General features: G+C 42.5%; 1 protein-coding gene across 1 annotated transcript in view; it reads left to right on the forward strand.

Annotated features, from left to right (window-relative positions):
- Positions 1 to 2,346: 2,346 nt before the first annotated feature.
- ARHGAP33 (Rho GTPase activating protein 33) overlaps positions 2,347 to 26,813 on the forward strand; it is a 31,410-nt gene continuing 6,943 nt past the window's right edge. Inside the window, 17 exon segments of the mRNA XM_075328555.1 lie at positions 2,347 to 2,442; positions 2,607 to 2,744; positions 2,828 to 2,920; positions 3,095 to 3,217; positions 4,170 to 4,247; positions 4,344 to 4,410; positions 5,056 to 5,112; positions 5,248 to 5,397; positions 8,115 to 8,217; positions 10,354 to 10,498; positions 10,633 to 10,715; positions 10,798 to 10,905; positions 11,029 to 11,159; positions 13,144 to 13,257; positions 13,260 to 13,317; positions 25,440 to 25,573; positions 26,586 to 26,654. Of these exon segments, the coding sequence (XP_075184670.1) occupies positions 2,347 to 2,442; positions 2,607 to 2,744; positions 2,828 to 2,920; positions 3,095 to 3,217; positions 4,170 to 4,247; positions 4,344 to 4,410; positions 5,056 to 5,112; positions 5,248 to 5,397; positions 8,115 to 8,217; positions 10,354 to 10,498; positions 10,633 to 10,715; positions 10,798 to 10,905; positions 11,029 to 11,159; positions 13,144 to 13,257; positions 13,260 to 13,317; positions 25,440 to 25,573; positions 26,586 to 26,654 (1,747 nt within the window).

The following is a 26,813-nucleotide window of genomic DNA, read 5'->3' on the forward strand; positions in this document are numbered from 1 at the left end:
GTTCTCTTGAGTCCATTATTTCATTGCCACCAATATTGTTCTCGATACATTCCTTAGTATGACTGTCATCCTTATCTCTGTCCTGTAGGTTGACCAACTCATCTTCATCTTTGTATTCTAGGTATATCATTTCATCCTCATCTTTGTCCTTTAGACTGACCATTGTCTCCTGATGTGTGTCCTCTAGGCCCACCATCTCTCACTCATATGATTGTAGGTTTACCACCTCACCCTTTATCTTTGTCCACTCGGTCTTCCATCTCGTCTTCATGTTTGTCTCCTCCTCATCTTTGTCCTTTTAGATTGATCATGTCCTCCTAATGTGTGTCCTCTAGGCCCACCATCTGTCACTCATTTATGACTTTTTGGTTTACCACCTCACCTTCATCTTTGTCTAATAGATATATAATTTCATCCTCATCTTTGTCCTTTAGACTGACCATGTCCTCCTAATGTGTGTTCTCTAGGACCACCATCTTTCACTCATTTAGGAGTTTTAGGTTCACCACCTTTCTTTGTCTATCTCGCCTTCAGGTTTGTCTCATCCTCATCTTTGTCCTCTACATTTTCCATCACACTGGCATCATTAACCTCTCCATCTGCCATCTCGCCTTCATATTTTCCTTCTCAATCTACCATCTTGTAGTCATCATTGTCCTCTAGGCCTGCCATGTCATCCTTCTCCTTGTCCTCTCAGTCTATCAGCTCATTTTATCATTGCCCTCTATGTAAAACATCTCAGCTTCATTTTTGTCCTCTGTTGTCCATCTCACTCACATAGTTGTCTTCTAAGTCTAGGTCTCATTTTTGTCCTCATGATACACCATCTGAACCTCATCTTTGCTCTCTAGGTGTTCCATCTCACCTTTCTTTTTTACCTTTCAGTCTACAAACTCACCTTATAATTGTTCTTTGTATCATCTCGCGATCATCTCGCTAGGTTTACCATATGAGCCTATTTTTTTCCTCCAGGTCCACCATCTAGACCTCCACCTTATCCTTCTACTTACTGTTCATTCTATGACCTCACTTCATAGTTATCCTCCATCTACCACCTCACTTCTCGTCTTCTTTTTCCTCAAGGTTTACCTTCTCATCCTGCTTTTGATAATACAGGTCTTTCATCTTGCCTTCATTATTTTCTTAAAGCTCTTCCATCTCACCCTTATGCTTGTCATCTAGGTCTGGTACCTCACTTTTTAATCATTGTCCTGTAGATCCTCTCTTCTGAATCTCATTGTTGTACTTTAGGTCTTCCCTCTCCCACTGCTCCTTGCCTTCTATCATCTTTCCTTCATACTTGTTGTCTGGGTCTACATATACTTTGATCATAGCCCTTTTTAGGGTTTTCACATTGCCTTCTTTTCTGTCTTTTCAGTCTATGACTTCACCTCATAGTTGTCCATTATGTCACCCTTCTCATCCTGCTTCGTATCATCTAGGTCTTTAATCTCACCATTTTTTCCTATAGATCTACCATCTTGCCCGTATTTTTGTCATCTAAGTCTACCGTCTCACTTTGCTTCTTATCCTCCTGATCTTCCATCTTTTCTTCATATTTGTCGTCTTGGGCCACCATCTCATCTTCATGGTCTTGGTCCACCATCTCATCTTCATGGTCTTGGTCCACCATCTCATCTTCATGGTCTTGGTCCACCATCTCATCTTCATGGTCTTGGTCCACCATCTCACCTTCATGGTCTTGGTCCACCATCTCACCTTCATGGTCTTGGTCCACCATCTCATCTTCATCGCCTTGGTCCACCATCTCATCTTCATCAGCTTGGTCCACCATCTCATCTTCATCGTCTTGGTCCACCATCTCATCTTCATCGTCTTGGTCCACCATCTCATCTTCATCGCCTTGGTCCACCATCTCATCTTCATCGTCTTGGTCCACCATCTCATCTTCATCGTCTTGGTCCACCAATCTCATCTTCATCGTCTTGGTCCAACATCTCCTCTTCATCGTCTTGGTCTACCAATCTCATCTTCATCGTCTTAGTCCACCATCTCCTCTTCATCTCTGTACTTTCAGTCTACCATCTCATCTTCATCTCTGTCCTTTCAGTCTACCATCTCATCTTCATCTCTGTCCTTTCGGTCTACCATCTCATCTTCATCTCTGTCCTTTCGGTCTACCATCTCATCTTCATCTTTGTCCTTTCTGTCTACCATCTCCTCTTCATATCTGTCCTTTCGGTCTACCATCTCATCTTCATCTCTGTCCTTTCGGTCTACCATCTCCTCTTCATCTCTGTCCTTTCGGTTTACCATCTCATCTTCATCTCTGTCCTTTCGGTCTACCATCTTTCCGTCATCATTTTCCTCCACCATCTCATACTAATGTTGAGTCCTCTGGGTCTAACCTTTCTTAGTTCTTATCAACCTTATTCATTGTCTTTTCCACAAACAATCTTTAGCATTCCACCATCTCGAATAGTTCTGTCCACCTCTACTTGTCTCACCAGTCTTCTTCCGTCTTGATAATCCACCATCTTATCATGTCTTCCACATGATCCCATCTTCTCCCTGGCCTTCACACCATCTCAGTTTCCTCCTTACGGTCTGTGACCGTGTATTCCTTCTTTATTCACCATATTTAGAGCCGCACCTGGTCCGTTATACGGAGCTATGAAGATTTTCAGGTCCTTGACTCCAACCTTCACCGCTGTATCTTTGACCGACGTTTCTCTCAGTTGCTTGAACTACCCCCTCGTCGTGAACTTCCGTCTCAGGGCCAGGTGAGTATCACATGATGTGTTCTTCATGTCGTCTGGTTTTATTTTACTCATTTTTGTGTCCTTTTTATGCGTGATGTCCGCAGCTCCTGGCTCCACTACTTTCAAGGTATTTGAAGGCTCTTTCTGGAATTGTGGACAGTAACATCAACTGTGGTCCTATACTCAACTGGATGGAGGTAAGACCATGGCCCACAGGAGATGTTTTGTGGTCTATGCTGGACCCTCACACCCTCTGCAAAAATAGATAGCAGGGCCACTCTATGGTTCCGCATGGGAGGACCCTACTGTCCTGGTTTGGAGGACTAGTTTGATGGTCTTTTTTATATATATCTCTTGGTGATGTCTTCCAGATTGACAACCACGGTAATCGGCTTCTTATTAATGAAGAGGCGTCAATCAACGTACCCGCTATCGCTGCCGCTCATGTGATTAAGCGCTACACCGCCCAAGCCCCAGACGAACTGTCCTTTGAGGTGAGAAACTAAGTTCTGTTAAGTCTCAGATTAGAAGTTATACATTGGACAAAGCGAGGTCCCACAGCAGCACAGAGTGTCTCAGGAGGGGAGAGCGCTAATCTTATAGGAGGTCACAGTGATACATAGCGGAAGGAACAGGTCCCAGCAGCACAGAGTATTTCAGGATAGGAGATCACTGATCTTATAGGAGGACACAGAGATACATAGAGGAAGGAGCAGGTCCCAGCAGCACAGAGTGTCTCAGGAGAGGAGAGCGCTGATCTTATAGGAGGTCACAGAGATACAGAGGAAGGAGCAGGTCCCAGCAGCACAGAGTATTTCAGGAGAGGAGAGTGCTGATCTTATAGGAGGTCACAAAGATACATAGAGGAAAGAGCAGGTCCCAGCAGCACAGAGTATTTCAGGAGAGGAGAGCGCTGATCTTATAGGAGGACACAGAGATACATAGAGGAAGGAGCAGGTCCCAGCAGCACAGAGTATTTCAGGAGAGGAGAGCGATGATTTTATAGGAGGTCATAGAGATACATAGAGGAAGGAGCAGGACCCAGCAGCACAGAGTATTTCAGGAGAGGAGAGCGATGATCTTATAGGGGGTCACAAAGATACATAGAGGAAAGAGCAGGTCCCAGCAGCACAGAGTATTTCAGGAGAGGAGAGCGCTGATCTTAAAGGAGGTCACAGAGATACATAGAGGAAGGAGCAGGTCCCTGCAGCACAGAGTATTTCAGGAGAGGAGAGCGATGATTTTATAGGAGGTCATAGAGATACATAGAGGAAGGAGCAGGTCCCAGCAGCACAGAGGATGTCAGGAGAGGAGAGCGCTGATCTTATAGGAGGACACAGAGATATATAGAGGAAGGATCAGGTCCCAGCAGCACAGAGGATGTCAGGATGTGCTGATCCTGTGGGTGGTCATGATGGCATGTGACTACCTGTCTACCCTTTTCAGGTCGGAGATATTGTGTCTGTCATCGATATGCCCCCGCGGGAGGACACCAGCTGGTGGAGGGGGAAGCACAGCTTCCAGGTGAGCTGTCAGAGCTGCGGATACAATCTGATCATACAACCAGATGAACAGATCTGCGGTTTTTCTCACCAGATTGCCTTCTCCTTGCCTGTACAGGTGGGCTTCTTCCCCAGCGAGTGCGTCCAGCTGATCACAGACAGTAAGGACCCGTCTCCAGCTGCAGGTACTATTGTGTGCGGCCATCCTAGGGGGGGTCTCTACTCCGAGCCCATTGATGTGATCATCCCCCTCATACACCGCAGGCTTTCTGCAGAGCTGTGTGTGCCGCCATTTGTGGCTCCTTGTGGCTCAATGTTGTATCCGCTCAGTGATATCTGCAGTCTCTGTATATAACGGGGAACTTGGACTAGTCAGAGTCATATCCACCCCCCATCCCACTACACCGTGTCATGTGACTGCGATTTCCATGCGGTGGAGAATCACGGCGACATGTGTAGTCACATAGTACACATCCCTGTATAATCAGTCCTGCCATGCCAGGGGGGTCTTTCGTTTTCCTTCTCCCAATGTCTGACAATTTCCGTTTTCAGCGGCTCCTTTAAGTGAGGTCATTCTGAGGATACCCTAATAACGGGAGTGATTGCGGATGCCCCCAACGTAGCGTGCATTGCCTCGGCCCATGGAGCGCACCCCATTACTCACCTTGCGTCCGTCCTCGTCCCTGATGGCCGCGGTCTCCGCTGTGTGTGAGGTCTCTCCCGTGCGCTTGCTTGTGGTCCCCAGCGCTCTCGTTCCGCAGGCTTCTGTGTGTGTGCGGCTTTGGCTCCGCTGTCTTGTACCTTTTTGTTACCTGTCTGTCTGTTCACAGAAGGTGATATAAAGTTGTCCATCACATCTCCGCATGGCTCCAACTACCCCCGACCAGGTGAGATATCCAACCCCACGTCAATGAAGCCATTTCACACGCTCCATCTGTCAATCATTTTTTTTTCTTTTCCCACCGGTTCTCCGGCCAACCGCTTCTGGTTCACCTTATGACTGCTTCTCCTCTGCTCTGCAGTGTGTCGCCGCCATGGAAAGCTGGCGGGATTACTGCGCAGTTTTATGGCTTCCAGGCCAAGCAAGCAACGCCTGCGACAGCGCGGGATCCTCCGGGAGAGGGTGTTCGGGACGGACTTGGGGGAACACCTGCTGGATTCTGGGGAAGAAGGTAAGACCTGGCATCCTATAGGTCATTAGTGCCGAACACGTCAGATTTATATATGAGGGTACTGCACTCTTTGCAATTTTTAACCCCTTCCTGACATGCACGTGACACATCGGCACAGGAGCGGAAAGCGATCTATAACCGGCAGCTGCCCACATTGTTGTTATTCCATTCTGGTCGCTCATGTTTAAATGCTAAGGCTAGGTTCACATTTCCGTTGTTATGCATCAGTCACATGCGTTACTTGACGCTTGTGACTGATGCGTTGTACAACGGATGTCAATAATTGTAATTAGCAGATTCCGTTGTAGAAAGAGAGCCAGGGAACAATCAGCTGATCGTTCACAATAGCCGCCGCCGGCTTTTGAGAGCGATCAGCTGATCTCCCGGCGGCCGGCTGTTGTGAACGATCAGCTGATCGCTCTCGTTAGCCGGCCGCCGGGAGATCAGCTGATCGCTCGCGTTAGCCGGCCGCTGGGTGATCATCTGATCGCTCGCAGCAGCCGGCCTCCGGGTGATCAGCTGATCGCTCGCAGCAGCCGGCCGCCTGGTGATCAGCTGATCACTCGCAGCAGCCGGCCGCCGGGTGATTAGCTGATCGCTCGCAGCAGCCGGCCGCCGGGTGATCACCTGATCGCTCTCACAGCAGCCGGCCGCCGGGTGATCATCTGATCGCTCTCACAGCAGCCGGCCGCCGGGTGATCATCTGATCGCTCTCACAGCAGCCGGCCGCCGGGTGATCATCTGATCGCTCTCACAGCAGCCGGCCGCCGGGTGATCATCTGATCGCTCTCACAGCAGCCGGCCGCCGGGTGGTCATCTGATCGCTCTCACAGCAGCCGGGTGATCATCTGATCGGTCTCACAGCAGCCGGCCGCCGGGTGATCATCTGATCGCTCTCACAGCAGCCGGGTGATCATCTGATCGGTCTCACAGCAGCCGGCCGCCGGGTGATCAGCTGATCGCTCGCAGCAGCCGGCCGCCGGGTGATCAGCTGATCGCTCGCAGCAGCCGGCCGCCGGGTGATCAGCTGATCGCTCACAGAAGCCGGCCGCCGGGTGATCAGCTGATCGCTCACAGAAGGCGGCCGCCGGGTGATCAGCTGATCGCTCCTAAGGATTCCGCTGCTCAAAAAACGTTACACTCGGCGTTCCTGCTGCCCGACAGTCAGTCGTTCTACGACTGATCAGTCGGGCGGAGGATGCAACACAGCGTCATCAGTCACAATCCGCCGCTCAAATAAGTCTATGTGAAACAACGGAATCCGCCAAGCGGATTGCGTTGTTTATCAGAGCGGCGGATTGTGACTGATGCAAAATAACGGAAATGTGAACTTAGCCTTAGCTGCCGCTGTCAAGTCTCAGCAGCAGATTTTAAGGCATCCTGTTGTGAATACATTTTCCAGTTTGGCACTCCCTCTTGTGGTCAGTGCTGGCGGTGCAGTTGATTTGTGGAATGAAAGCCACACACCTGTAGGGGACTGGCAATCAGGGTCAGACTGGGACTATATAACTGAGTAGTTTTCTCCTGTTACTTGCCGGTGCTCAATGGTCTCTTGTGTGTTAAGGACATTCTGTAACCAGCTCTGCTCACTTCCAGAACTCCTCTCAGATATGTGGTCTTGTACGTCTGCTCATTGTTTCCACTTTCTTGTTGTTTTTTCTGCTTTGATACTAATGATTGTTTCCTATTTTGTCTGTGTGGAGTTCTTGGCGGAATGAGATCATTCCCTGCTGGGAGTGTCTGTATACTTAGCTCCATGATTCTGCAAGGTATTGTTTTGTCATGCTTGTTATTAATTCAGTCCCTCATCTATATTAGTGTTTTTGGATCCCAGTAACATCAGAGTACTGATATAGTGGGGGAGAGGCCGTGTGGTTTCAGGGTTTTTCCAGATCAGTAGTGCTGGTATTTATTAGGGTTTTTACGGCTGCAGATAGTGTTCTTTCCTATCCTTTCCTACAAAGATAGTTTGAGTCTCACCTTTGCTGAATCTGTTTTCTAGCTGTGTATTGTGTTTTCCTATATCACCATAGTCTTTACATGTGGGGGGCTAACTATATCTTTGGGGATTGCTCCGAGGCAGATTAGCTTTTCTTATTTCTATCTGTAAGGATATTTAGTTCTCCGGCTGTGTCGAGGCGTCCACGGCTACTTCTAGTTGTGTGTCAGGATTAAGTCTGCAGTCCGTTAAGGTTCCAGCCACTCTGGTTACTCTTTGGGTTTCCGCATTTTTTGATCCTCCTCGGTCCCTGAATCATAACAGCGTCCCTTCTTGTCCCCAACCTCCATGATGAATGGCGATGTGCCTATTGATGATATTACGCAATGGGGAAGGCCCTACTGAAGACTCGTGTGTCGGCCATATTGGCACAGCTGTTACTGGGCATCATGGGAGATCGCTCACTTGTGAAAAATTGCAATTAATTTCAAGGAAGCGGCAAGAAATCGCAGGTTTAAGTCCCCTAGAGGGTCTAATAAGAAAAAAAAAAGCGGAAAAAATGAATAAAAATGGAGAAACGACAAAAAACATCAAAGTCCAAATTGTTTCCTTCGTACATTGATGTCTACGGGAAACACATTATATCACTTGGAAAAAGAAAAGAAAAAAATGAAAGCACAAACTGTCCTGGTGGGAAGGGGTTAAGGACTGTAATCGGCACCGGTACCGGTTCTACCAGTCCTTGTCCATTTATCTGCTTCTTTTTTCCTTTGTGCAGTCCCCAGAGTCTTGGTCTCCTGCGCTCAATTCATAGAGAAATTTGGAATCGTGGACGGGATTTATCGTCTGTCCGGCGTCTCCTCCAACATCCAGAAACTCCGGTGAGTCGTGTGGATCCGGTGATCGGTCTCTATCCGCCCAGTCCTGTTTCCTCCTGTCGGGTGACTACAAACCAGGATACAAACTACAATAATACTGCCCCTATGTACAAGAATATAACTACTATAATACTGCCCCTATGTACAACAAAATAACTACTATAATACTGCCCCCTATGTACAAGAATATAACTACTATAATACTGCTCCTATGTACAAGAATATAACTACTATAATACTGCCCCTATGTACAAGAATATAACTACTATAATACTGCCCCTATATACAAGAATATAACTACTATAATACTGCCCCCTATGTACAAGAATATAACTACTATAATACTGCTCCCTATGTACAAGAATATAACTACTATAATACTGCCTCTATATACAAGAATATAACTACTATAATACTGCCCCTATGTACAAGAATATAACTACTATAATACTGCCCCTATGTACAAGAATATAACTACTATAATACTGCCCCCTATGTACAAGAATATAACTACTATAATACTGCCTCCTATGTACAACAAAATAACTACTATAATACTGCCCCCTATGTACAAGAATATAACTACTATAATACTGCCCCTATATACAAGAATATAACTACTATAATACTGCTCCTATGTACAAGAATATAACTACTATAATACTGCCCCTATATACAAGAATATAACTACTATAATACTGCTCCTATGTACAAGAATATAACTACTATAATACTGCCCCTATGTACAAGAATATAACTACTATAATACTGCCCCTATGTACAACAAAATAACTACTATAATACTGCCCCCTATGTACAAGAATATAACTACTATAATACTGCTCCTATGTACAAGAATATAACTACTATAATACTGCCTCTATATACAAGAATATAACTACTATAATACTGCCCCTATGTACAAGAATATAACTACTATAATACTGCCCCTATATACAAGAATATAACTACTATAATACTGCCCCTATGTACAACAAAATAACTACTATAATACTGCCCCCTATGTACAAGAATATAACTACTATAATACTGCTCCTATGTACAAGAATATAACTACTATAATACTGCCCCTATGTACGAGAATATAACTACTATAATACTGACCCTATGTACAAGAATATAACTACTATAATACTGCCCCTATGTACAAGAATATAACTACTATAATACTGCCCCTATGTACAAGAATATAACTACTATAATACTGCTCCTATGTACAAGAATATAACTACTATAATACTGCCCCTATGTACAAGAATATAACTACTATAATACTGCTCCTATATACAAGAATATAACTACTATAATACTGCCCCCTATGTACAAGAATATAACTACTATAATACTGCCCCCTATGTACAAGAATATAACTACTATAATACTGCTCCTATGTACAAGAATATAACTACTATAATACTGCCCCTATGTACAAGAATATAACTACTATAATACTGCTCCTATATACAAGAATATAACTACTATAATACTGCTCCTATATACAAGAATATAACTACTATAATACTGCCCCCTATGTACAAGAATATAACTACTATAATACTGCCCCTATGTACAAGAATATAACTACTATAATACTGCCCCCTATGTACAAGAATATAACTGCTATAATACTGCTCCTATGTACAAGAATATAACTACTATAATACTGCTCCTATGTACAAGAATATAACTACTATAATACTGCCCCTATGTACAAGAATATAACTACTATAATACTGCCCCCTATGTACAAGAATATAACTACTATAATACTGCCCCTATGTACAAGAATATAACTACTATAATACTGCCCCCTATGTACAAGAATATAACTGCTATAATACTGCTCCTATGTACAAGAATATAACTACTATAATACTGCTCCTATGTACAAGAATATAACTACTATAATACTGCTCCTATGTACAAGAATATAACTACTATAATACTGCCCCTATGTACAAGAATATAACTACTATAATACTGCTCCTATGTACAAGAATATAACTACTATAATACTGCCCCTATGTACAAGAATATAACTGCTATAATACCGCCCCTATGTACAGTGTGTGCTGTTATGTGACTATGGCTGCTGATACTTTCCCGGTCTCTCTCCAGACATGAGTTTGATAGTGAGCGGGTCCCGGACTTGTCTCGGGACACATATCTGCAGGACGTACACTGTGTCAGTTCTTTGTGTAAACTTTACTTCCGTGAGCTCCCGAACCCACTGCTGACGTACCGGCTGTATCATCCCTTCACTGTGAGTGGACCCTGTAATGATAATGGGGGGTCCCGGTTACATTGTATTGTCCGTCCCCTCATTACTACATTGCGCTGCACTGAATATTACATTGTGTGCTCCGCTCATACGTTGCGCTTTGCTGCCTCCATTAGGAAGCGATGTCCGCCACCGCCGAAGAAGAGAAGCTCATTCGTGTCCACGACCTCATCCAGCAGCTTCCCCCTCCGCACTACAGGTAGTCGCCATATTGGACAGTGATGGGTTAACTGTGCGGCTCCTGATATAATGCCCTAATTTGTATATTTGTATCCCCACAGGACCCTTGAGTACCTGATGAAGCATCTGTCGCGTCTCAGCGCACACAGCGACCGCACCGGCATGCACGCACGAAACCTCGCCATTATCTGGGCTCCTAACCTCCTCCGGTGAGTCTGCCATAACCCAGCATCCTCCTCCCGAAGGTTACAGACCATGATGGGGAATGTAGCACTGTGCGGGCTTCACAAAGTAGGCTTTAAATTTGAGATATTATTTCTCTTGCTCTTCAGGTCCCGGGATATGGAGTCCGTAGGGACACCAGGGGCTGACGCGTTCCGGGAGGTCCGAGTACAATCGGTTCTGGTGGAATTCCTGCTGTGTAATGTGGAGACTCTCTTTAGTGACACATTTACTTCAATTGGTAAGACATTTACCGGTCTGCATTCGCTCTGCGCCTCAGCTGCTGCCGTCTTCTTTTCTTGCATGTGACTTCCGTCTGTTTTACTGACTCTGCTACTTCTCCACGCCTCTGAAGATGACCTATACATCATGATCTAGTTATTGAGTACAAACTTGTAGTCCCTTGTTTCCTATAATGGGAATTTCCATTGAATTAGAAAAAAATGGGTACCGTAATGGGCACGGTCAACACCCCACACCACCCTCCAAAGTCATATTTAGGAAATTCTGACCTGCAGCCTTTCTGGTGACACTCTTATTAGTTGCCCATGTGCCTTTTCAGACGGCACGGACTGAAATCCTCTGCACTTTTTGCTTTCAGTTGCTAAAGACAGGTACTCCCAAATTTCTGTTCACGCCTGTCATGCAGCACCAGCTTTTGCCAGCCTTCCTCCTGAGCTGATTTTCTCTTCTTGCACCCTTCTACGCCTTGGCAGTGCTTCAGTTAGAACATTTTAGAATTGGCCACTAAGGTTTAGCACCTAAATCCATTTCTGTCTACCTTTTTGTATTTCTCTTTACCAATTTCTTACTACCAGCAAAACAGTCCGGCCTCCGTCGAGCTTCTTGCACATCCGTAAAGATTCACCTGTTAACCTTAACCGAAGCTTGGTGCCAGGCCAAGAAGAAGACAGGCCCTTCTGAGACACCCGAAAAATCAGAGACAGAGCTCAAGACTGACACCTAGTGGTAGAGCTCAGAACTGACATGGATGGGGGTTTTTTTATATTTTTTTTTTCTAGCAAAACAGAGAGAGAGGCTGAAGTCTCTATTGCATTTTTATAAGTTTCACTCTTTTTGCTTGTCCCTTGGGACTACATTGGATGGCGCTGGAAGCTTTTATATACAGATTTATTAAAGGAAAAAATAATTAAAAATGTGAAATTAATTTATTATTAGGCTTTACAAAATGCTGATGCAGATGTTTTTGCTATATTCCATGTATCTGTGCATGTACCTCAATAAACAGGTTTTCCATTTTACTTTATACTTTTTAATTTCTCACTTGTAACTTTTTTTTTCCATTTTATTACATCTATTGTGTTTTTTTTAATTGTTTGTACAATTTTCTGCATATGTAACTGTTTCATGTTCCTTTCCCTCCCAATATTTAGCAAAATGCCTTTTATAGAAATTGAAATGTGTCCAGGAGATTTCTCTACTTAGGCCCCGCCTTTTAAAAATTGGCCACACCTCCATAAGGAAAAAAAAAGTGTCTCAAATGAATGTCGTACCCCCAATCTACAGTGAAAAAAAAGGAAAAAGTAATGACGATCTGTCCTAGATTGTATTACATTGTAGCTATGCAAATGGAATATCCCTTTAAGGAGGACCCTCATCTGGTCAAGTGATCAGTTTTTGCTCCTATTTTATTCCTGCTCCTCCTGAGTATTCTGGGTTTTTTTGTATTTCTTAAATCCGACGTATGGTTCTTGAGATATAGACAGTAGTTTTAGTCTTTGGTCCTAGGGGCGTTGCTCACTGCAATTATGCAAATTAGATTAAAGACACGCCCGCCGAGGATCCTGTGAGCCACAATTTTTTATAAAGACCATAGAAAGTAGCACTGAATGAAAAGGACCAAATCTCCGGAACAATGGCAACAAAATAAAGGCAAGAAGTGGTCAATATTGACCTGAAGAAAGTTTTCTATAAAAAAAAAACAAAAAAAACCTTTTTTTTTTTTTTTTTGTATTCTGAGGTTCTATAGAGACATTATTTGCCCGAAGTTATAAATTAAAGGTGAAATCCATCCAAAAATATCCTTGTAAGGAGTTGGGGACTCCCCGAACCCCTTTTAGAGCTTTTTACTTGAAATCTTGGGATACAGCTTTGGAAGCAAAAGCTTCAATATTTTATTGGTCTTTTTTTCAGACGATTGTCTGGAGATTTCCATTCTGCACCGCCAAAATGTTAGACTCTATAAATCTCTCTTGTCCTTACAGGTCGGTGTGGACCGATAAGACCCCGCTCTCTGATGGGGGGTTGTCCATCAGGTCGCCTTGTAAGTCTGCAGGAGGCGCAGGCACGGAGCCAGAGTCAAAGGGAGGCAGCGGAGAAACTGGAGCAGAAAAAACCTCCCCCAACAAGCAGGAGAGGGCGATAGAGAGCGACGAAAGGTAATACATAGGCTGAAAAGGTATATAACTACTATAATACTGCCCCCTATATACAAGAATATAACTGCTATAATACTGCCCCCTATGTACAAGAATATAACTACTATAATACTGCTCCTATATACAAGAATATAACTACTATAATACTGCCCCTATACAAGAATATAACTACTATAATACTGCTCCTATGTACAAGAATATAACTACTATAATACTGCCCCTATATACAAGAATATAACTACTATATTACTGACCCCTATATACAAGAATATAACTACTATAATACTGCCCCCTATATACAAGAATATAACTACTATAATACTGCCCCTATATACAAGAATATAACTACTATATACTGCCCCTATGTACAAGAATATAACTAACTATAATACTGCCCCTATGTACAAGAATATAACTGCTATAAATACTGCCCCTATGTACAAGAATATAACTACTATAATACTTCCCCTATGTACAAGAATATAACTACTATAATACTGCCCCTATGTACAAGAATATAACTACTATAATACTGCCCCTATGTACAAGAATATAACTACTATAATACTGCCTCTATGTACAAGAATATAACTGCTATAATACTGCCCCCTATGTACAAGAATATAACTGCTATAATACTGCCCCCTATGTACAAGAATATAACTACTATAATACTGCCCCTATGTACAAGAATATAACTACTATAATACTGCCTCTATGTACAAGAATATAACTGCTATAATACTGCCCCTATGTACAAGAATATAACTACTATAATACTGCTCCTATATACAAGAATATAACTACTATAATACTACCCTATATACAAGAATATAACTACTATAATACTGCTCCTATGTACAAGAATATAACTACTATAATACTGCCCCCTATATACAAGAATATAACTACTATAATACTGCCCCCTATGTACAAGAATATAACTACTATAATACTGCCCCTATGTACAAGAATATAATTACTATAATACTGCCCCTATGTACAAGAATATAACTACTATAATACTGCCCCTATATACAAGAATATAACTACTATAATACTGCCCCTATATACAAGAATATAACTACTATAATACTGCCCCCTATATACAAGAATATAACTGCTATAATACTGACCCTATGTACAAGAATATAACTACTATAATACTGCCCCCTATGTACAAGAATATAACTGCTATAATACTGCCCCCTATGTACAAGAATATAACTACTATAATACTGCCCCCTATATACAAGAATATAACTGCTATAATACTGACCCTATGTACAAGAATATAAGTACTATAATACTGCCCCCTATGTACAAGAATATAACTGCTATAATACTGCCCCCTATGTACAAGAATATAACTACTATAATACTTCCCCTATATACAACAATATAACTACTATAATACTGCCCCTATATACAAGAATATAACTACTATAATACTGCCCCTATGTACAAGAATATAAGTACTATAATACTGCCCCTATATACAAAATATAACTACTATAATACTGCCCCCTATGTACAAGAATATAACTGCTATAATATCGCCCCCTATGTACAAGAATATAACTACTATAATACTGCCCCTATGTACAAGAATATAACTACTATAATACTGCTCCTATGTACAAGAATATAACTACTATAATACTGCTCCTATATACAAGAATATAACTACTATAATACTGCCCCTATGTACAAGAATATAACTACTATAATACTGCCCCTATATACAAGAATATAACTACTATAATACTGCTCCTATGTACAAGAATATAACTACTATAATACTGCCCCCTATGTACAAGAATATAACTACTATAATACTGCCCCCTATGTACAAGAATATAAGTACTATAATACTGCCTCTATATTCAAGAATATAACTACTATAATACTGGTCCTATGTACAAGAATATAACTACTATAATACTGCCCCTATATACAAGAATATAACTACTATAATACTGCTCCTATATACAAGAATATAACTACTATAATACTGGTCCTATGTACAAGAATATAACTACTATAATACTGCCCCTATATACAAGAATATAACTACTATAATACTGGTCCTATGTACAAGAATATAACTACTATAATACTGCCCCCTATATACAAGAATATAACTACTATAATACTGCTCCTATATACAAGAATATAACTACTATAATACTGGTCCTATGTACAAGAATATAACTACTATAATACTGCCCCTATATACAAGAATATAACTACTATAATACTGCTCCTATGTACAAGAATATAACTACTATAATACTGCCCCCTATGTACAAGAATATAACTACTATAATACTGCCCCCTATGTACAAGAATATAAGTACTATAATACTGCCCCATATACAAAATATAACTACTATAATACTGCCCCCTATGTACAAGAATATAACTGCTATAATATCGCCCCCTATGTACAAGAATATAACTACTATAATACTGCCCCTATGTACAAGAATATAACTACTATAATACTGCTCCTATGTACAAGAATATAACTACTATAATACTGCCCCTATATACAAGAATATAACTACTATAATACTGCCCCTATGTACAAGAATATAACTACTATAATACTGCCCCTATGTACAAGAATATAACTACTATAATACTGCTCCTATGTACAAGAATATAACTACTATAATACTGCTCCTATGTACAAGAATATAACTACTATAATACTGCCCCTATGTACAAGAATATAACTACTATAATACTGCTCCTATGTACAAGAATATAACTACTATAATACTGCTCCTATGTACAAGAATATAACTACTATAATACTGCTCCTATGTACAAGAATATAACTACTATAATACTGCCCCTATGTACAAGAATATAACTACTATAATACTGCCCCTATGTACAAGAATATAACTACTATAATACTGCTCCTATATACAAGAATATAACTACTATAATACTGCCCCTATATACAAGAATATAACTACTATAATACTGCTCCCTATGTACAAGAATATAACTACTATAATACTGCCCCTATGTACAAGAATATAACTACTATAATACTGCCCCCTATGTACAAGAATATAACTACTATAATACTGCCCCTATGTACAAGAATATAACTACTATAATACTGCTCCTATATACAAGAATATAACTACTATAATACTGCCCCCTATGTACAAGAATATAACTACTATAATACTGCCCCTATATACAAGAATATAACTACTATAATACTGCCCCCTATGTACAAGAATATAACTACTATAATACTGCCCCTATGTACAAGAATATAACTACTATAATACTGCCCCCTATGTACAAGAATATAACTACTATAATACTGCCCCTATGTACAAGAATATAACTACTATAATACTGCTCCTATGTACAAGAATATAACTACTATAATACTGCCCCCTATGTACAAGAATATAACTACTATAATACTGCCCCTATATACAAGAATATAACTACTATAATACTGCCCCCTATGTACAAGAATATAACTACTATAATACTGCCCCCTATGTACAAGAATATAACTACTATAATACTGCCCCTATATACAAGAATATAACTACTATAATACTGCCCCTATATACAAGAATATAACTACTATAATACTGCCCCTATATACAAGAATATAACTACTATAATACTGCCCCCTATGTACAAGAATATAACTACTATACTACTGCCCCTATGTACAAGAATATACAGTGCCTACAAGTAGTATTCCACCCCCTGCAGATTTAGCAGGTTTGATAAGATGCAAACTTCAAACAAGAGCAGGATTTATTAACAGATGCATAAATCTTACAAACCAACAAGTTTTGTTGCTCAGTTAAATTTTAATAAATTTTCAACATAAAAGTGTGGGTCAATTATTATTCAACCCCTAGGTTTAATATTTTGTGGAATAACCGTTGTTTGCAATTACAGCTAATAATCGTCTTTTATAAGACCTGATCAGGCCGGCACAGGTCTCTGGAGTTATCTTGGCCCACTCCTCCATGCAGATCTTCTCCAAGTTATCTAGGTTCTTTGGGTGTCTCATGTGGACTTTAATCTTGAGCTCCTTCCACAAGTTTTCAATTGGGTTAAGGTCAGGAGACCTGACTTAGAATGGTGTTCCAAACGTTATTCCTATTTGTTAGTAGTTTTTCGTTTGTGAACCCTCCCCAACCACACCTATTGCCAATCCATATCATACGCATATATAGCCTGGGTCTCAGCTTCCCATACACGGTAAGTTTTTTAACTGCATGAGAGGACACACACAAGCTAGGGACCCCAACGTAGAGAAATACTTTGGCGCAGTGTTGGGGCTCTATTACATTGATCAATTCAGTAGCTAAATTTCTCTTGATTCATATGTTCATGGCAGTAATGCAGATTCCATTTTTCACATTTTCACTCTTAAGCCCGCTACACACGCTTCAATATATCTCACAATCCGTCGTTGGGGTCCAGTTGTAAGTGACGCACATCCGGCATCGTTTGTGAGGTATCTGCGTGTTACATCTACGTGCGATCAGGATTGAACGCAAAACCGTTGATCGCAAACACATCGTATCATTCTCTAGAATTGAGCGTTTTGTTGCACGAACCTAGTCAATTGTAACGTGTGACATCCCTCATACGATTTCGGTGTCTGATGCTATGTGCGCAGGTGTGCGCTCTGCACCGCAGCTTAAAAAAGGTCCGCTTCAGAGCGCAGCTGAAAAGCTGCGTTCTGAAGCGCCTCACAATGTCATTCACTAATCTCTGTCAGTCGGTCACTATCTCTGTCCCTCACTCTCTGTCCATGTCAGTCTATCCCCCTCTCTCATACTCACCGATCCCCGGCGCTGCACGGCATTCACACTGCTCCGGCGGCTTTTACTGTTTTGAAAAAGCCGGCCGCCCATTAAACAATCTCGTATTCCCTGCTTTCCCCCGCCCACCGGCGCCTATGATTGGTTACAGTGAGACACGCCCCCACGCTGAGTGACAGGTGTCACACTGCACCCCAATCACAGCAGCCGGTGGGCGTGTCTATACTGTGCAGTGAAATAAATAATTAAATAATTAAAAAAAACGGCGTGCGGTCCCCCCCCAATTTAAAACCAGCCAGATAAAGCCATACGGCTGAAGGCTGGTATTCTCAGGATGGGGAGCTCCACGTTATGGGGAGCCCCCCAGCCTAACAATATCAGCCAACAGCCGCCCAGAATTGCCGCATACATTATATGTGACAGTTCTGGGACTGTACCCTGGCTCTTCCCGATTTGCCCTGGTGCGTTGGCAAATCGGGGTAATAAGGAGTTAATGGCAGCCCATAGCTGCCAATAAGTCCTAGATTAATCATGTCAGGGCGTCTATGAGACACCCTCCATGATTAATCTGTAAATTACAGTAAATAATCACACACAACTGAAAAATCCTTTATTAGAAATAAAAACACAAACATATACCCTGGTTAACCACTTTAATCAGCCCCAAAAAGCCCTCCATGTCTGGCGTAATCCAGGATGGTCCAGCGTCACTTCCAGCGCTGCTGCATGGAGGTGACCGGAGCTGCAGAAGACACCGCCGCTCCTGTCACCTCCACACCGCAACTGAAGACAGCCGCGCGATCAGCTGAGCTGTCACTGAGGGTTACCCGCTGTCACTGGATCCAGCGGTGGACGCGGGTAACCTCAGTTACAGCTCAGCTGATCGCGCTATTGCCTTCATTAGCTGCGTGGAGGTGATAGGAGCGGCGTGTGAGTAGCGCGATCAGCTGAGCTGTCACTGAGGTTACCCGCGGCCACCGCTGCATCCACCGCTGGATCCAGTGACAGCGGGTAACCTCAGCGACAGCTCAGCTGATCGCGCGGCTGTCTTCAGTTGCTGTGTGGAGCTGACAGGAGCGGCGGTGTATTCTGCAGCTCCAGTCACCTCCATGCAACAGAGCTGGAAGCGACGCTGGTGCATCCTGGATTACGCCGGACATGGAGGGCTTTTTTTGGGCTGATTAAATTGTTGAACCAGGGTATATGTTTGTGTTTTTTATTTCTAATAAAGGATTTTTCGTGTGTGTGTGTTTATTTACTGTAATTTACAGATTAATCATGGAAGGAATCTCGGGGAGACGCCTGACATGATTAATCTAGGACTTATTGGCAGCTATGGGCTGCCATTAACTCCTTATTACCCCGATTTGCCAACGCACCAGGGCAAATCGGGAAGAGCCGGGTACAGTCCCAGAACTGTCACATATAATGTATGAGGCAATTCTGGGCGGCTGTTGGCTGATATTGTTAGGCTGGGGGGCTCCCCATAACGTGGAGCTCCCCATCCTGAGAATACCAGCCTTCAGCCGTATGGCTTTATCTGGCTGGTTTTAAAATTGGGGGGGACCGCACGCCGTTTTTTTTAATTATTTAATTATTTATTTCACTGCACAGTATAGACACGCCCACCGGCTGCTGTGATTGGGTGCAGTGTGACACCTGTCACTCAGCGTGGGGGCGTGTCTCTCTGCAACCAATCATAGACGCCTGTGGGCGGGGAAAGCAGGGAATACGAGATTGTTTAATGAGCGGCCGGCTTTTTCAAAATAGTAAAAGCCGCCGGAGCAGTGTGAATGCAGTGCCGCGCCGGAGATCGGGGATCGGTGAGTATATGAGAGAGGGCTGCTCAATTCAGTTACTCAGAAGTTTAGCGGTCACCGGTGAGTCCTTCACAGGTGACCGCTAATCAGGGCGCGACACAGACAGAGCCGCAGCATGACCGTGAAGTCGGGTGAAGTTCACCCGAGTTCATTCTGACAGTGCGGCTCTGTCTGTGTCTGCTGTCATCTGCCATTCAGCTCTGCTACATGGCTGTCTGTGTCTGCTGTCATCTGCCATTCAGCTCTGCTACTGGCTGTCTGTGTCTGCTGTCATCTGCCATTCAGCTCTGCTACATGGCTGTCTGTGTCTACTGTCATCTGCCATTCAGCTCTGCTACATGGCTGTCTGTGTCTGCTGTCATCTGCCATTCAGCTCTGCTACATGGCTGTCTGTGTCTGCTGTTATCTGCCATTCAGCTCTGCTACATGGCTGTCTGTGTCTGCTGTCATCTGCCATTCAGCTCTGCTACATGGCTGTCTGTGTCTGCTGTTATCTGCCATTCAGCTCTGCTACATGGCTGTCTGTGGCTGCTGTCATCTGCCATTCAGCTCTGCTACATGGCTGTCTGTGTCTACTGTCATCTGCCATTCAGCTCTGCTACATGGCTGTCTGTGTCTACTGTCATCTGCCATTCAGCTCTGCTACATGGCTGTCTGTGTCTACTGTCATCTGCCATTCAGCTCTGCTACATGGCTGTCTGTGTCTACTGTCATCTGCCATTCAGCTCTGCTACATGGCTGTCTGTGGCTGCTGTCAGCGGCCATTCAGCTCTGCTACATGGCTGTCTGTGTCTGATGTCATCTGCTATTCAGCTCTGCTACATGGCTGTCTGTGTCTGCTGTCATCTGCCATTCAGCTCTGCTACATGGCTGTCTGTGTCTGCTGTCATCTGCCATTCAGCTCTGCTACATGGCTGTCTGTGTCTGCTGTTATCTGCCATTCAGCTCTGCTACATGGCTGTCTGTGTCTGCTGTTATCTGCCATTCAGCTCTGCTACATGGCTGTCTGTGGCTGCTGTCATCTGCCATTCAGCTCTGCTACATGGCTGTCTGTGTCTACTGTCATCTGCCATTCAGCTCTGCTACATGGCTGTCTGTGTCTGCTGTCATCTGCCATTCAGCTGTGCTACATGGCTGTCTGTGTCTGCTGTCATCTGCCATTCAGCTCTGCTACATGGCTGTCTGTGTCTGCTGTTATCTGCCATTCAGCTCTGCTACATGGCTGTCTGTGTCTGCTGTCATCTGCCATTCAGCTCTGCTACATGGCTCTGTGTCTGCTGTCATCTGCCATTCAGCTCTGCTACATGGCTGTCTGTGTCTGCTGTCATCTGCCATTCAGCTGTGCTACATGGCTGTCTGTGTCTGCTGTCATCTGCCATTCAGCTCTGCTACATGGCTGTCTGTGTCTGCTGTCATCTGCCATTCAGCTCTGCTACATGGCTGTCTGTGTCTGCTGTCATCTGCCATTCAGCTCTGCTACATGGCTGTCTGTGTCTGCTGTTATCTGCCATTCAGCTCTGCTACATGGCTGTCTGTGGCTGCTGTCAGCGGCCATTCAGCTCTGCTACATGGCTCTGTGTCTGCTGTCATCTGCCATTCAGCTGTGCTACATGGCTGTCTGTGTCTGCTGTCAGCGGCCATTCAGCTCTGCTACACGGCTGTCTGTGTCTGCTGTCATCTGCCATTCAGCTCTGCTACATGGCTGTCTGTGTCTGCTGTCATCTGCCATTCAGCTCTGCTACATGGCTGTCTGTGTCTGATGTCAGCGGCCATTCAGCTCTGCTACATGGCTGTCTGTGTCTGATGTCAGCGGCCATTCAGCTCTGCTACATGGCTGTCTGTGTCTGCTGTCAGCGGCCATTCAGCTCTGCTACATGGCTGTCTGTGTCTGCTGTCAGCGGCCATTCAGCTCTGCTACATGGCTGTCTGTGTCTGCTGTCAGCGGCCATTCAGCTCTGCTACATGGCTGTCTGTGTCTGATGTCAGTGGCCATTCAGCTCTGCTACATGGCTGTCTGTGTCTGATGTCAGCGGCCATTCAGCTCTGCTACATGGCTGTCTGTGTCTGCTGTCAGCGGCCATTCAGCTCTGCTACATGGCTGTCTGTGTCTGCTGTCAGCGGCCATGTAGCAGAGCTGAATGGCAGATGACATAGTAAAAACGCATCCCTACACATTACACACGCTTGGCAAGTCAATAAATAAAAAAAAAAAAAAAAAAAAAGGTGCCCAATGCATACGTCACAGAACACATGATCTAAAGGATTGCACACAAAATTGATCAATTTAACATAGACTACTAACGCACGTGTGACAGCAAATGAACGACCTACGTGCAATCTCATAAGATCCCGTATGCAACCGGGGCGTGTCACATCGCAAATGCGATTGTACAACTAATTGCAACGTGTAAAGCAGACTTTACATATAGCTATTGGATTTTTCAAGTCAGTATTCACACAGCAGTTTCTGCTATTCCATGTATTCCCCTTACATAGTCACTGATGTGCATACCTTCTCTCCCCATAGTGATGTTTTTTAGGTTTTTGCACCCAGTTCAGACTTAGAATGGTGTTCCAAACGTTATTCCTTAAAGGTCAGGAGACTGACTAGGCCACTGCAACACCTTGATTTTTTCCCTCTTGAACCAGGCCTTGGTTTTCTTGGCTGTGTGCTTTGGGTCGTTGTCTTGTTGGAAGATGAAATGACGACCCATCTTAAGATCCTTGATGGAGGAGCGGAGGTTCTTGGCCAAAATCTCCAGGTAGGCCGTGCTATCCATCTTCCCATGGATGCGGACCAGATGGCCAGGCCCCTTGGCTGAGAAACAGCCCCACAGCATGATGCTGCCACCACCATGCTTGACTGTAGGGATGGTATTCTTGGGGTCGTATGCAGTGCCATCCAGTCTGCAAACGTCACGTGTGTGGTTGGCACCAAAGATCTCGATCTTGGTCTCATCAGATCAGAGAACCTTGAACCAGTCTGTCTCAGAGTCCTCCAAGTGATCATGAGCAAACTGTAGACGAGCCTTGACATGACGCTTTGAAAGTAAAGGTACCTTACGGGCTCGTCTGGAACGGAGACCATTGCGGTGGAGTACGTTACTTATGGTATTGACTGAAACCAATGTCCCCACTGCCATGAGATCTTCCCGGAGCTCCTTCCTTGTTGTCCTTGGGTTAGCCTTGACTCTTCGGACAAGCCTGTCCTCAGCACGGGTGGAAACTTTCAAAGGCTGTCCAGGCCGTGGAAGGCTAACAGTAGTTCCATAAGCCATAACAGTGGAGACAGGTAGGCCCAACTCCTTGGAAAGGGTTTTGTACCCCTTGCCAGCCTTGTGACCCTCCACGATCTTGTCTCTGATGGCCTTGGAATGCTCCTTTGTCTTTCCCATGTTGACCATGTATGAGTGCTGTTCACAAGTTTGGGGAGGGTCTTAATTAGTCAGAAAAGGCTGGAAAAAGAGATAATTAATCCAAACATGTGAAGCTCATTGTTCTTTGTGCCTGAAATACTTCTTAATACTTTAGGGGAACCAAACAGAATTCTGGTGGATTGAGGGGTTGAATAATAAATGACCTCTGAATAAACTTTTCACAATTTAAAAAAATAAATAAAAAAGAAATAACATTCTTTTTTGCTGCATTTCACACTTCCAGGCTGATCTACAGTCCAAATGTCACAATGCCAAGTTATTCCGAATGTGTAACCTGCTAAATCTGCAGGGGGTTGAATACTACTTGTAGGCACTGTAACTACTATAATACTGCCCCTATGTACAAGAATATAACTACTATAATACTGCTCCCTATGTACAAGAATATAACTACTATAATACTGCCCCCTATGTACAAGAATATAACTACTATAATACTGCCCCTATGTACAAGAATATAACTACTATAATACTGCCCCTATGTACAAGAATATAACTACTATAATACTGCCCCTATATACAAGAATATAACTACTATAATACTGCTCCCTATGTACAAGAATATAACTACTATAATACTGCCCCCTATATACAAGAATATAACTACTATAATACTGCCCCTATATACAAGAATATATCTACTATAATACTGCCCCTATATACAAGAATATAACTACTATAATACTGCTCCCTATGTACAAGAATATAACTACTATAATACTGCCCCCTATATACAAGAATATAACTACTATAATACTGCCCCTATATACAAGAATATAACTACTATAATACTGCCCCTATATACAAGAATATAACTACTATAATACTGTCCCCTATGTACAAGAATATAACTACTATAATAATGCCCCTATGTACAAGAATATAACTACTATAATACTGCCCCTATATACAAGAATATAACTACTATAATACTGCCCCCTATGTACAAGAATATAACTACTATAATACTGCCCCTATGTACAAGAATATAACTACTATAATACTGCCCCTATGTACAAGAATATAACTACTATAATACTGCCCCTATGTACAAGAATATAACTACTATAATACTGCCCCCTATGTACAAGAATATAACTACTATAATACTGCCCCTATGTACAAGAATATAACTACTATAATACTGCCCCTATATACAAGAATAGAACTACTATAATACTGCTCCTATGTACAAGAATATAACTACTATAATACTGCTCCTATATACAAGAATATAACTACTATAATACTGCTCCCTATGTACAAGAATATAACTACTATAATACTGCTCCTATATACAAGAATATAACTACTATAATACTGCCCCTATATACAAGAATATAACTACTATAATACTGCCCCTATGTACAGGAATATAACTACTATAATACTGCCCCTATATACAAGAATATAACTGCTATAATACTGCCCCTATATACAGGAATATAACTACTATAATACTGCCCCTATATACAGGAATATAACTACTATAATACTGCTCCTATGTACAAGAATATAACTACTATAATACTGCCCCTATATACAAGAATATAACTACTATAATACTGCTCCTATGTACAAGAATATAACTACTATAATACTGCCCCTATATACAAGAATATAACTACTATAATACTGCCCCTATATACAAGAATATAACTACTATAATACTGCCCCTATATACAAGAATATAACTACTATAATACTGCCCCTATATACAAGAATATAACTACTATAATACTGCTCCTATGTACAAGAATATAACTACTATAATACTGCCCCTATGTACAAGAATATAACTACTATAATACTGCCCCTATATACAGGAATATAACTACTATAATACTGCTCCTATGTACAAGAATATAACTACTATAATACTGCCCCTATGTACAAGAATATAACTGCTATAATACTGCCCCTATGTACAAGAATATAACTACTATAATACTGCTCCTATATACAGGAATATAACTACTATAATACTGCTCCCCATGTACAAGAATATAACTACTACAATACTGCCCCTATTACAGGAAAGGTCCGCGTAGCAGGAAGAAATCTGGCGGTGGCAGCAGTTGGAGAACGTTCTTCGCTATAGGCAAAAATTCATCACAACAGAAGAAGTCTCGATCTGGGGGTCTCCGGGAGCCAGCGGCTCACCAGAGAGGTGATCTGTAACCTTCTCTCTTTTACTATTGTGTTTCTTGCTGACTGTTTCCCTTATTCTCTCTTATTATTGTGTTTCTTGCTGACTGTTTCCCTTATTCTCTCTTATTATTGTGTTTCCTGCTGACTGTTTCCTTACTTTTCCTTCTTTTATTATTATGTTTCTTGCTGACTGTTTCCTTACTTTTCCTTCTTTTACTATTATGTTTCTTGCTGACTGTTTCCTTACTTTTCTCTCTTTTATTGTTGTGTTTCTTGCTGACTGTTTCCTTTTCTCTCTCTTATTATTGTTTTTCTTGCTGACTGTTTCCTTTTCTCTCTCTTATTATTGTTTTTCTTGCTGACTGTTTCCTTTTCTCTCTCTTATTATAGTTTCTTGCTGACTGTTTCCTTTTCTCTCTCTTATTATTGTTTCTTGCTGACTGTTTCCTTACTTTTCTCTCTCTTATTATTGTGTTTCTTGCTGACTGTTTCCTTACTTTTCTCTCTCTTATTATTGTTTTTCTTGCTGACTGTTTCCTTTTCTCTCTCTTATTATTGTTTCTTGCTGACTGTTTCCTTTTCTCTCTTATTATTGTGTTTCTTGCTGACTGTTTCCTTTTCTCTCTCTTATTATTGTTTTTCCTGCTGACTGTTTCCTTACATTTCTCTCTTTTTATTATTGTCTTTCTTGCTGACTGTTTCCTTACTTTTCTCTCTTTTTATTATTGTCTTTCTTGCTGACTGTTTCCTTACTTTTCTCACTTTTACTATTCTTTCTTGCTGACTGTTTCCTTACTTTTACTATTCTTTCTTGCTGACTGTTTCCTTACTTTTCTCTCTTTTATTATTGTCTTTCTTGCTGACTGTTTCCTTACTTTTCTCTCTTTTATTATTGTCTTTCTTGCTGACTGTTTCCTTACTTTTCTCTCTTTATTATTGTGTTTCTTGCTGACTGTTTCCTTACTTTTCTCTCTTTTTATTATTGTGTATCTTGCTGACTGTTTCCTTTTCCCTCTTGTCGCTCCTTGCAGTATTGGAGACGGTGACGCTGCGTTCCGCTAAGAGCGAGGAGTCGTTGTGTTCTCACACCAGCGGCACCGGTAAATCTTACACCTTCACGCGTTCCGGAGTGGATACCGATCACCTTATTGGGGGGGTTGGGTCCTTCTCTATATTTCGGGTGGTTGCGCAGCGCACGCCTCTGCTTTCACGGACAGGGAGTAATGCCCAGGGTGTCCAGCAGGGGGAGCTCCTCACAT

Source organism: Anomaloglossus baeobatrachus, chromosome 11 (assembly GCF_048569485.1).
Source record: "Anomaloglossus baeobatrachus isolate aAnoBae1 chromosome 11, aAnoBae1.hap1, whole genome shotgun sequence".
NCBI classification, from domain to species: domain Eukaryota; kingdom Metazoa; phylum Chordata; class Amphibia; order Anura; family Aromobatidae; genus Anomaloglossus; species Anomaloglossus baeobatrachus.